At 41.9% G+C, this 13153-nt stretch overlaps 1 protein-coding gene and 1 long non-coding RNA gene across 3 annotated transcripts in view; both read left to right on the top strand.

The window, feature by feature from the left end:
• The window catches only part of LOC125022771 (NLR family CARD domain-containing protein 3-like), a 32557-nt gene extending 20175 nt beyond the window's left edge, over positions 1-12382 (top strand). The window contains exons 6-14 of the mRNA XM_047609698.1: positions 2635-2748; positions 2976-3054; positions 3198-3426; positions 3629-5432; positions 5514-5665; positions 9697-9908; positions 10026-10186; positions 11132-11178; positions 11399-12382. Coding sequence (XP_047465654.1) covers positions 2635-2748; positions 2976-3054; positions 3198-3426; positions 3629-5432; positions 5514-5665; positions 9697-9908; positions 10026-10186; positions 11132-11178; positions 11399-11925 — 3325 coding nt within the window. The 3' untranslated portion in view covers positions 11926-12382. The remainder of the gene's footprint in view (positions 1-2634; positions 2749-2975; positions 3055-3197; positions 3427-3628; positions 5433-5513; positions 5666-9696; positions 9909-10025; positions 10187-11131; positions 11179-11398) is intronic.
• LOC125022410 lies at positions 34-2219 on the top strand. Of its 2 annotated transcripts, none has more exons than XR_007114442.1 (4): positions 34-171; positions 258-366; positions 1707-1809; positions 2048-2219. It is a non-coding gene; the product is annotated as an uncharacterized LOC125022410 (long non-coding RNA). The 2 variants fall into 2 exon arrangements; XR_007114441.1 differs by having other exon boundaries at positions 1938-2219.
• Positions 12383-13153: the final 771 nt, after the last annotated feature.

Raw genomic sequence — 13153 nt, 5'->3', positions numbered from 1 at the left:
CTCCTCTGACTCTGACTGGGGGCGTTGGCCAACGATTACACAACGTTCACATTAGACAAGTAGAAACTCTTCCTGATGAAATGCATTCTGGGATACCTGGCAGTACAAAGTACACACTAGATACCTCCTGATCCGTCCTGGTTAAAGCAGCCGGGACAAGAACACATCCAGGTGCTTCCTGATCAGATGGGACTTTGAACTGAACAAAACTTTAACACAAGAACTGAAGCTGATGAACTCCTGTGTCTCTGCTACAGGTCAGACTGGTTTCAAAGTCACTCTGATGAGTTTTTACAACTAATGAGGGACAACGAGCAGCTTCTTCTCAACACATGAATCTGGAAAGTGTCTGGAAGTCGACCTGAGGTGAGAAACCTGGAAATGTTTAACTGGATCACTCTGATCATGTTGTGTTGTACATTTACACTTCAAATGTTTCCTGATGCTGATTTCAAATATCTATCAGATACTACCAGGTATTATTCCAGAGTTTACCTTTAATCTGTCAACCAGAGACAGTTTGACAAGTCTGAAATATCTTAAACAACCTTTAAAAACGTCGTCGTGTTGAAAGTGAAAGTGAAACTTATGGTTCAGGAGTTTAGTTGTGTCTGAGTCACGTGTTCTCATCAACGCTGCTACACATCCAGGAAGTCACATGATCATCAAAACCATAAAGAAATAAAGATAAAGACACAACCTGATTTATTGTCACCACTGATTAAACCATTTACCGTGGAATATATCCATTTCTGATTCATTGAACACAGAGGTTAAAATGTTGTGTTGTAATAATAAAGTCATGAAGTAAATATGTGTAAAAATGTTGATTATACATTTAAAACTGTATTTCAGTGCAGTAAGAGTCAGAGATAAAAAGGTGTAGTAAAAATCTAATCATTTTGGTGTCGAGAAAGTCAAGAGACCACTTTGTTGGAATAGGCAGCATTGTTATTTCATTTTATGAATTACCGTCAGTGGCATGTTCAGGGATGGGTTAGATCACCGAAGCGCGCGACATGTTGCACCAGAGTAAGCTGGTTTTTTTCGGGCAGATCGAGCAGGAAACGGGAAAACTTCCAGATGACGAATCGTCATGTGGATGTGGTGAACTCTGGAAGCTTGCTGAAGAATTCATGTTTATTAAGGTGCTATGCTGTGTTATTTTATGTGTAAAACCGAGTGATCGCTAAATTGTGCTACCTTTAGACATTGCACTAGCAGTTGTAATTCGTAATAATATGTGGGTTTTCGCATGATAGGCCTGTAGCTTAGTTACTTTAAAATCTGTTGTGTTGTATGTTTCATCTTAAATGGTTCTAATGGTCTCTTCCAGTTTGGCTCTGAGTGTCTAAGTGTCAGTGTAGAGTGTGAAGACACTCCAGTGTTGTCTTGTCTCTTTGTTTGGGCTCATTGTGGAGCTGAAAGGTGAACCATGGTCCCAGTCTCAGGTTTTCTTCAAGGACATCTCTGTATTTGGCTGAATTCATCCTTCCTTCACTTCTGACCAGTCTCCCATAGCATGATGCTGAGAAGCAGCCCCACAGCATCACTATGAAGGATGTGACTGACACAAATGACTCTTCCATTTCCAGGATTGATTGTTGTCTCTTAGAGAGCCTTTATAATGTAGCATGTGATGACTGGTTCAGAGCTGTTTCTAAGGAACATGTCAGCTTGTTAAAATGTGTGTCCTGTGTTTAAAGGAAGACCAAAGACTCTCCTGTATCCAGCTGTGTCCATGGAGACTGAGCGGTCTAAGGCTCCACCTGTTGACTCCAAACATGGACAGCAGTCTGCTGATCCAGGGTAAGAAATCTAAACTGATGCTTCATCAAGTATTGAACGCATTCTAGCAGCAGGAGACATAAAGACACATTCATCCATCAGATGGTGTTTCTATCATCCTCCTGTGTCAACTCATTTGTTCTGTGAAGGCTTCTAGTTGTTGGCTCTTGGTTTGGACCCAGGTGTCATCCACATATCTGAAGCAGGTGTTGTTCTCTTGAAGGAGCTCAATGCTCTGCTTTCCACTTCCTCCATGTAGAGACTGACCACAGTGGGTGGCACTGGAGAACACATGACACAGCCATGTTTGATGTGGAGAAAGCCTCATTGTATCTGAAGGATGTGGTAGTTAGACGGAGGTCAAGCAGGACACATATCTGATGAGAGGTGGACTTGGTTCCATTCTTAAAAGTCATGTCTTCTTTCTGGAAAGAATCCTGAAGTAGACTACATACTGGAAACTAATCTCCTCATCCAAAACCTGGTCCTCAGCAGACACTATGAACAGTATCTAGAGCTGGAAAATACTCCTTCATGTTTCCTGAAGCTTGTCCTGTTATTTGAATTCAACATTAAAAAATGTATTTACATATTATATCCTGTGTTTGGAGGAGGAGACTTCAACAGAAACATGATTCTCCTGAACACAGCTGTGTGTCCATGAAGAGTGACCGGTCTATGGGTGAACCTGTTGACTTCAAAGATGGACACCAGTCTAATGATCCAGGGTGAGACAAACAGCATTTATCTGAACAAACAAAGGGCTTCACATCAAAACATTTATCATTAAAACTGAAGAATCCAGAAAGAATTTACTCAGAATGTTAATCCAGGTTGTTTTAACAGGATCCATCAGCAAAGACCAGATCCCTCTGGAATCACAGCTGTGTCCATGAAGAGTGACCGGTCTATGGGTCAACGTATTAACTTCAAAGATGGACAGAAGTCTGCTGATCCAGGGTCAGAATGAACACAGATCTATTCATCATTATTCAGTGTTGATTAGTCTGTCATGTTTTAGTCCAGAGTTTATCTGTAGCTTAGTTTCCTCTGTTAAACACCACATTCAGTCATCAGAGCAGCGTTTGTTGTTCTCATATTGTGTTTGTGGCATCAATAAAATGATGATCATCACCAAAGTGTGTTTGTTAAAGAAGTGAGTTTGAATGAAAGATGTTTCTCCACAGACTTCAGCAGCAGATCTCAGTGGTTTCCAGTCATCAGTCTGAGCAGCAGCATCACAAAGACCTGGACTCCATATTCATGGTGAGGAAATGTTCAATCACAGCTGCTACTGCTAACCTCAACAAGCACAAACTACCATTCTGCTTGGAGAAGTCTTCATGTTGCATGCTGACCACAAGCAGCCTTTCACATCAACGTGACTGGAGATTATTATTCTGTTCCAGCTGCTGGAGGAGAACATGGTCAGTTTTATGAAGAAGGAGCTGAAGAAGATCCAGAAGGTTGTGAGTCCAGATTACCCAGAATGCTCAGAGAGTCAGAGGGAGGATGAGGAGGTGTTGGAGGGTGAGGATGAAGAGCAGAGGAGGAGCAGCAGAGATTTATTCCTGAAGATGACAGTGAACTTCCTGAGGAGAATGAAGCAGGAGGAGCTGGCTGACTGTCTGCAGAGCAGTAAGAGGATTTAACAGCTTTAACTGGATGGAAAGAGGAAATGGAGGAAACATGGGACAAGTTTACATTTCTACACTCTGATGTTAATATGATGCAAACATCTGAATCAGATCTATTAATTCTACTGGACTGAAAACAGTCACATGTAAATGTTATTAAAATGAATGAGTTCACTGATTAATTACATTTCTTGTTTGTTCAGGAATTGTTGGTCCAGAGTGTGGACGTAAAGTTAAATCTAGTCTGAAGGAGAAGTTCCAGTGTGTGTTTGAGGGGATTGCTAAAGCTGGAAACTCAACCCTTCTGAATGAGATCTACACAGAACTCTACATCACAGAGGGAGGGACTGCAGAGGTCAATGATGAACATGAGGTCAGACAGATTGAAACAGCATCCAGGAAACCACACAGAGCAGAAACAAGCATCAGACAAGAAGACCTCTTTAAAGCCTCACCTGGAAGACATGGACCAATCAGAAGAGTGATGACAAAGGGAGTGGCTGGCATTGGGAAAACAGTCTTAACACAGAAGTTCACTCTGGACTGGGCTGAAGACAAAGCCAACCAGGACATCCTCTTCATATTTCCATTGACTTTCAGAGAGCTGAATGTGGTGAAAGAGAGAAAGTTCAGCTTGGTGGAACTTGTTCATCACTTCTTCACTGAAACCAAAGAAGCAGGAATCTGCAGCTTTGAAGACTTCCAGGTTGTGTTCATCTTTGACGGTCTGGATGAGTGTCGACTTCCTCTGGACTTCCACAAGACTGAGATCCTGACTGATGTTACAGAGTCCACCTCAGTGGATGTGCTGCTGACAAACCTCATCAGGGGGAAACTGCTTCCCTCTGCTCGCCTCTGGATAACCACACGACCTGCAGCAGCCAATCAGATCCCTCCTGAGTGTGTTGACATGGTGACAGAGGTCAGAGGGTTCACTGAGCCCCAGAAGGAGGAGTACTTCAGGAAGAGGTTCAGAGATGATGAGCAGGCCAGCAGGATCATCTCCCACATCAAGACATCACGAAGCCTCCACATCATGTGTCACATCCCAGTCTTCTGCTGGATCACTGCTACAGTTCTGGAGGATGTGTTGGAAACCAGAGAGGGAGGAGAGCTGCCCAAGACCCTGACTGAGATGTACATCCACTTCCTGGTGGTTCAGGCCAAAGTCAAGAAGGTCAAGTATGATGGAGGATCTGAGACAGATCCACACTGGAGTCCAGAGACCAGGAAGATGATTGAGTCTCTGGGAAAACTGGCTTTTGATCAGCTGCAGAAAGGAAACCTGATCTTCTATGAATCAGACCTGACAGAGTGTGGCATCGATATCAGAGCAGCCTCAGTGTACTCAGGAGTGTTCACACAGATCTTTAAAGAGGAGAGAGGCCTGTACCAGGACAAGGTGTTCTGCTTCGTCCATCTGAGCGTTCAGGAGTTTCTGGCTGCTCTTCATGTCCATCTGACCTTCATCAACTCTGGTGTCAACCTGATGGAAGATCAACAAACTACATCTCTTTGGTCTAAACTCTCTAAAAACAAACCTAAACTAACACGTCTCCATCAGAGTGCTGTGGACAAGGCCTTACAGAGTCCAAATGGACACCTGGACTTGTTCCTCCGCTTCCTCCTGGGTCTTTCACTGCAGACTAATCAGACTCTCCTACGAGGCCTGCTGACACAGACAGGAAGTAGCTCACAGACCAATCAGGAAACAGTCTGGTACATCAAGCAGAAGATCAGTGAGAATGTGTCTGCAGAGAGAAGCATCAATCTGTTCCACTGTCTGAATGAGCTGAATGATGGTTCTCTAGTGGAGGAGATCCAACAGTCCCTGAGATCAGGAAGTCTCTCCACAGATGAACTGTCTCCTGCTCAGTGGTCAGCTCTGGGCTTCATCTTACTGTCATCAGGAGAAGATCTGGATAAGTTTGACCTGAAGAAATACTCTGCTTCAGAGGAGGCTCTTCTGAGGCTGCTGCCAGTGGTCAAAGCCTCCAACAAAGCTCTGTAGGTGGATTTAGGAGCTATTTGAAACATGATTCATTTAGTAAATGACAAATAAAACATTTGATGTTGATTCTTCTTCAGGCTGAGCGGTTGTAACCTCTCAGGGAGAAGCTGTGAAGCTCTGTCCTCAGTTCTCAGCTCCCAGTCCTCCAGTCTGACAGAGCTGGACCTGAGTAACAACAACCTGCAGGATTCAGGAGTGAAGCTGCTGTCTGCTGGACTGGAGGATCCACTCTGGAGACTGGACACTCTCAGGTTGGTATGAACCTTGTAATTCATATGTTCACATTTATGTTGCATCTAAATTGTCTAAAGACTGAGAGGAGGAACAAGATAATACAAACATCTGATGAAGCATCAACATGATACAAACAAGAGAACAAGACATATGTGATGGATGTTGTTATTCATGGGTTTCATGTGTCATCACACTGTCTCAACGGCACCATCTTTAGGACCGTCAGATACCGGAAACACTGTCAATATGCCGTCTATCTGCTGTGCAGTCGGCTGCAATAGAGCTAAGGCCAAAAATACAGGACTTACGTTTTACAATATCCCCAAAACCAATGAAAGAAGACAGAGGTGGGTTGAAGCTCTTCATAAGGAACCCCCCTGACAGATTCCTTACTTGGCTGAGTCCAAGCACAGGGCTTCTGTGTGCAGGCCTGTCCATTTCTGATGTCAACAGCAGCCAGGACTGAATACATGAGGGCTGCTGCATGAGAGCACACCTCTCCGAAGCCTTACAGGTGCAGTGCAGTGATCCAGAGGTGTGTGGGGGTCACACTCAGGCTCTGTGAATGTTTTACCTGCAGTTTAAAAAAAACAAACAGAAACGTAGGTTTAGTATGTCAGCAAGAATACTACCTTGCAATAACGATCCTTTCATTAAGCACAGCGGGGTATTTTGCCATCAATTATCATGAGGTTGGTTCATGGATCTATTATAAGAACCATGGGTTGGTTAAAACGACCTCTCAACCTGTATCAATGATACAGTGACACATATACAATGACCTGGCAACCATTACTTTCATGTTAGTTTTAACCACATAGCAGTGAATATATTGGTAAATAAACATTTAGTTAGCCAAAAACAAGCTAGCAAATGAAACGTTCGAGGTAGTTTTAATCGGCCAGAAAGCTCGTAAAGTAGTAAAGTAGTAACTTTCCCATGATCAAAAACATTTCTTGGTCCTCCAGGTGATAAAGTTTTGCCTTTGGCTTCAGTGCTCTCATAAGCCTCCAGGGACTCGCTGGTGTAGGGGGATGATTATGAATTAGATACATGTCAGCAAAGGACAAATTTGGCAAATTTAAGGCAGATTGAAGGGGAATTAGCATTTCAAGGGCAATTAAGTAGGGATCGAAACACAAAATACCAATTTTCTTTAAATAACGTTTTTCAGAAGGTGAAAGATGCGCATTTGCTGTTTGATTGGCCATTTTTCTCCGGGACAGGGTGGTGGCGCTAGGTCCTAAAGATGGCAGCCGCAACGAAAACGTGAGGTCACTGAAACCCATGAATAGAATAAAGTGGAGCTGCCAATAGAGGAACCATTGAAAATAATTAGTGTAGAAACATTTGTTGGGTAAACAGTGACCTCATAAAGTTTCTCTTATGAGGATAAACAGCAGCATAGGGACATTCAACTCTTAGTGACAGTTGTTCCATCACAGGTGAATTAGCTGCTATAATGTTTGAATAATAGAATCATAGGCAGGTTGGAGGATGAAGCATTCAGGTAGGAGTGGATAACTGCAGGTCATGAAGACTGGGCAGGTTGATGAGACCAGGACCATAGATGAGTTGTATGGAGCTCCACAGGTCAGAAACATGAAGAAGATGTGAGAGGATATGGCCCTGGTGCATCATGGGAAGTCCCCCAGCAGCCTAGACCTATAGCAACATAACTACAGGATGGTTGTGGGTCACCTAAAGATAGAGAGTCTCTGAGGAGTTGAGGACTAAACACAATAACTTTGGTTTGTCTGAGTTTACAAGTAGAAAACTACAAGTTATCCAAGACTTTATTCATTCAAGTCACGCTTGGAGTTTGACCAACTGATCTGTTTCCTCTGGCCTCATGGATCATTTAGCTGGGTTTCATTGTTGAAGTGAGGTTCTCACATTCTTCACTTGTGAATCAGAACAATGTTTTAATCAACCCGTTCTCACTCCCAAGGCGTAATACACCAAGGATTTGTCAGGCCCCTAGACGTCTCATACCGATGTAAAAGGTTCCCTTCCACGTCTGTATGAGACGCTCTGGATTCTTAATTGACTTCAATGTAAACCCCCTCGCAGCGTTAAGAGACGCTTAGAGCAGATGCTTCAGTCCTCCATTCATTACAATAATAACCCGTTCGTGACAAAATATGACGCATGAGATCGTCAACATTTCTCAACTTAAACACATCAAATATCCCTGATAATTCAACAATAAAATAGCCTCATGTTATGACTCTCACTTTGAATCTTTTCTCCTTCGATTCTGAGAAGTAAGAATCATTTTGAAGTAAGAATCAATCAAGAATCAAACGTTGCTGAACACGGTATGTCATTGAACACATCCTTTGTCGGCGGGATAAAGCTGCCACGTAAAAACAGTAAAAACACGCCAAAAATACACAACAGCTTGCTGCGCCATTTAATTTGTAGTTCTGATGTATTCTCTCTATTATGTAAAATTGTGACTGTGATCTTAGTAAACTTTTCATGGGCTTTGGGGCCTGGGGAGCACAAAATTATGATCAGATTTCATCTTTGTTATTGGTAAGAAGGTGAAATCAGGATTTTTCAAGGTTTCAACACTAGTCAATAGTGCCACCTATTAGTTTGCCCTCAGGTATCATAGTAGAGGTCAATCATTTTCCAAAACCGTTGACCCTGTGTCTGTAGCATGTTTTGTTGTTGAACAGTAAGTCTTCAAATGTGGCTCAGGTACAAGGTTCAAAGGGCACACCTGAGGAGCAGGACCCGCCCACAACTCTCATACTGACATATGTTACTCCCCAGGTCAAGACCTTTCAAACGATGTCACCACTGTTGTCCTACGACAAAGTTTAATTTTCATCTGGCTCTGGGTGAAATCAGTCAAACATATTTTAGGGGATGTTTAGTGATCAAATTTATTCAAGATATTAATTTTTGTCTTATACACAGTCATACTTATAAATTAGGACCATTTCACAGCTAATTTGCCCCATAAACCAATTAACAGGTCATATTAACCATTAACCATTTACATAATATGACCATTAAAAAACTCTTTAACCCCTCCCCCTGTCTTAAAGGATTATCTTTGATGATGAAGAATATAAGGAATAACTGTATCAGGATTACGCCCTTCCAATGGCATGACAACAGTCAAATCGGGTGGCATTTTGTCATGATTGAGACCACAGCAGAAAGACAAAATGTCTCTTAGCCACTGGCTCAGGGTCATGAAGGCAATGAAGGTCACACACTTTCCTTTTTCACACTTATTTTATTTGATCAAACAGATGCACAACCAAAACATGCAGCCATACAAACAATGGTAGATAACTAGAAACTGGAGCATCAAAAATGACAATTTCTGAATATATTCAAACCTCTATTGCGATAGTATCGTCGGTGGTTGAGGATTGTGGGTAGTGTAGGCTTTCCCACTATCCAAAACACAAATAAAAGTTTATTTCTCAGAATCCAAAGAGGAAAAATTAAAAGTGATGGTCACAACATGAAGCTACTTTACTGTTGAATTGGCAGTGATACTCGGATGTGTTTGTGTTGAGAAATATTGACGATCTCATTAAAAGAAATGCTTAAAATAGTGAGAAAAACACTTCTGGGCAGAGTGTCCTCGATTCTCCAATCAGATTGAAGCTCGTAGCCTCATATTTATTGTAGTGAATGGAGGCTGGAGCATCTGCTCTAAGCGTCTCTTAACATCGATAGGTGGGTTTACATTGAAGTCAACTGAGAATCCAGAGTCTCATACAGACGTGGAAGGGAACCTTTTACATCAGTACCAGACGTCTAGAGCGTGACAAATCGTCGCTATATTACGCCTTGGGAATGAGAACGGGTTGGTTTTAATACAATAGAATCAAATAATTCAGGTGAACAGACAATTTTTATCCTTTTTTACGTCACAGAGATTTTGTCAGAATTCATTTTGTAATTCTCCGGAAGTGTTTTACTGGTTGTAGATGGTAACTCTGAAAAAGGAATGTTGACATGAGACACATTTAATGTTAAGATCAATTTTCTAAAATATGAACCTTGAATGTTTCAGGCTGAGCAGCTGTGACCTCTCAGAGAGAAGCTGTGAAGCTCTGTCCTCAGTTCTCAGCTCCCAGTCCTCCAGTCTGAGAGAACTGGACCTGAGTCACAACAACCTGCAGGATTCAGGAGTGAAGCTGCTGTCTGCTGGACTGGAGAGTCCTCACTGTAAACTGGAAACTCTCAGGTCAGGATACAGCTGCTTGTTGACCAGTTAAATCCTGATTTAGGTTCATGTTGGTACAAGTTCAACATGTGAAGGATTTTCCTTCTTCTTCTTGAGTTTCTGATATGTTTCTATCTCCAGTCTGTCAGGTTGTCTGATCACAGAGGAAGGATGTTCTTCTCTGGCCTCAGCTCTGAGCTCCAACCCCTCCCATCTGAGAGAGCTGGACCTGAGCTACAACCATCCAGGAGACAAGGGAGTGAAGCTGCTGTCTGCTGGACTGGAGGATCCACTCTGGAAACTGGACACTCTCAGGTATGGACACACAACAGCAGCTCACACAGTGTAGGTTTGTCCATCGTCTTCTCTCTGTGGAGCTACTGAGGTCCTCAGAGGATGAACCCTCCTCCATTAACAGGTTTACACTTTTAGTTTGTAGTGAAATATACAAAAACTATCTACTGATGGATTGATGTAAAACTATAAACAGATATCAGAGTTCAGATTAATCTTCTGTCACCTCAGTGATTCAGTGAATTCTATCTTCCTCCATCATTGGACCAATGTTTCCACAACATCAAATGAATATTTATTCTTCCTTCCTTCATGTTAAACATCAGTTAGGACTCATGTTGGATGAAAATCCTTGTTTATGTGTGTTACGCCCCGGCTCGCCAGGGAAAAGTGGAGCAACACAAAATAACCAGATGTTAAGGTTTTGGGTAGTTTATTGTAGCATAACTTAATTAACACACAACAAAACAGGAAAGAAGGTCGGTGGATGCTGTTCAAAGCAATACAGAAAACAACAAAAGGTTAGCTACTTGCTAAGCTAACATAAGAAAACAAACAACAAGTAGCATCACTACACCTAGTGTGTCTAATACAAAGGAAAATCCTACCAGTGGTGGAAAATTAGCAGGATCTGCCTAAAACTAATCTACGACCTGGCCACTCTTCACAAACAGAACAAAACTAGAATACAGACACTATAGTTAGGTACAAATTTAGGCTTTAGTCACAGCCTGCCCCAAAGTGCAGAAAACCCAGGCACTACGATCTACAGGATACATACGTAAAGCACAGCCAATCAGGAACAAGGGTGGAGCGAGGTCTGGATCGGCAGGATCCCAGTAGACGGCACCAATCACGTCAGAGGGTGGAGCTTCCAGGTCCAGCAGCATCAGGCAGCTTGGTTAGGTTTCAAATACACAACAGAAATAACAAGCTGCAGCTGTAACAGTGTGTTTGTTCCTCCAGGATGGACCATGGTGGAGAGCAGAGGTTAAAACCTGATGTGAGGAAGTGTAAGTTTGACTAATGATGACAAACTGTCAGTTTAAAATCAAAGCTGATAGTTGTGGTGTTTATTCATTTAATCTTCACTGACAAGAGAATCCTGATCTAAAGTATCACCATTAAACTTTCTATGAATGAACAACAGATCAGTGAGTAAAGAAAGAATAAATCCATCAGATGTGTCACATGATAAACTGCAGCTGTGTTGTGTCTTTTTCTCTCCATCAGATTTCTGTGAACTTGAAGTCGACACAAACTCAGTCGGTAGAAACCTCAAACTATCTGACAACAACAGGAAGGTGACACGTGTGGAGGAGGAGCAGCCATATCCTGATCATCCAGAAAGATTTAACTGTTATCAGCTGCTGTGTAGAAATGTTGTGACTGGTCGATGTTACTGGGAGGTTGAGTGGAGAGGAGACGTTCATATATCAGTGAGTTACAGAGGAATCAGAAGGAGAGGAAACATATATGACTGTGTGTTTGGATTAAATGATCAGTCCTGGAGTCTGTTCTGCTCGGATCGTCATGGTTACTCTGTCCGTCACAATAACAGAAAAACATCCATCCCCTCGTCCTCTGTCTCTAACAGAGTCTCAGTGTATGTGGACTGTCCTGCTGGAACTCTGTCCTTCTACAGAGTCTCCTCTAACAAACTGATCCACCTCCACACCTTCAACACCACATTCACTCAACCTCTCTACCCTGGATTTAGAGTTTTGTCTGGTTCCTCAGTGTCTCTGTGTTCTCTGTAGGAAGGAAGGAGAGTCTTTAAAGTGACAGCAGCTTCAACTCTGGTTTAAATGTTGATGGTGGATTCTCTTTGGTTCACAGATGAATCACTGACTGTGATTTCATGTCAGAATATGTTTTATCTTAGAAGTAGTGAAATAATCTCCTAACATGTGGATTTTGATGCTAACGTGTATCTGGATAATCCTGGACTGATGGAAGTGAATATTATTTGTTAAGCTGTGTTTTACTGTGTGCTGTGTCTCCTGTGTCTGAATGGACATGAGACATTAATGAACTCTGGTCTCTACTCCACCTTTATATCAATCAATGTTCATCATCGTCATTAATCAACCTTTGGTTTTTAATTATTAATCTTAATGAAACTCAGTTCAGTCTAAACCAATAAATAATCAGATATAAAAGGATCAACAGGACTTCATCATCATCTCATCACTTATTAAAACTTTATTGAATCAACTTTAATCTCCTTCATTGTTTTTCTTTGTGTAACTGTTTAAAAGAGACTCAGCAACAATCTATAACTATGAGATTATTTTTCTCTCATGACTTTTCCTGACACTCGTTGTTGGAGCCATAATCGTTAAATGAAGTAAATAATGAATGAACATGGCTCCTCCCTCCACTCTTTGCCTTGATAATCAGGTGAGATGAACCAGGTGTGTGGAGCCTTTTGTGTCTGAAGTTGAGAGGTTGAACAGTTTGATGAGCACAGGTCTTAGTGGAGGTGGCTGTATACTAGGGGCCTCTGGTTTTACTATGTGCAGTAATGTTTATAACTATGAACAATAACACATGTTAAACTTCATTATTTCATACACTTGTATATATGTGCTTACATATTCTCACCATGTGCAGTAATGTTTGAGTGTAGAGTGTTGTGCTCGGGCGCATCTATGGTGTAAATTTACGTCAGTAAGAATATGGAGAATATGATGCCTCTCATGGAAGCACCGTTTATGTTGAGGGTTAAACACTGCCCCCTACAGACAGAGCAGGTCCAGGTTATGCACCATAAACATCGGGCTCTATTTGACCTAGAGGGCGCTATTTACAGTCCACTCAGGTGGGTTATTGGCTCAGATTCGTAAAATATTCATACTGAAATATTAATAATTACTATGAAACATTAATATTTAATTAACATTAAGTCCACCTTGGGGCACCAGACAGACAATTTACCAAGAATCATTCTCATGAAGGTAAACTATTAACACAGAACCCGTTTAA

This window comes from Mugil cephalus, chromosome 16 (assembly GCF_022458985.1).
Source record: "Mugil cephalus isolate CIBA_MC_2020 chromosome 16, CIBA_Mcephalus_1.1, whole genome shotgun sequence".
In the NCBI taxonomy this organism is placed as follows: domain Eukaryota; kingdom Metazoa; phylum Chordata; class Actinopteri; order Mugiliformes; family Mugilidae; genus Mugil; species Mugil cephalus.
Note: the sequence above shows the minus strand (reverse complement) of the source record. Positions and strands in the feature narration are given on the sequence as shown.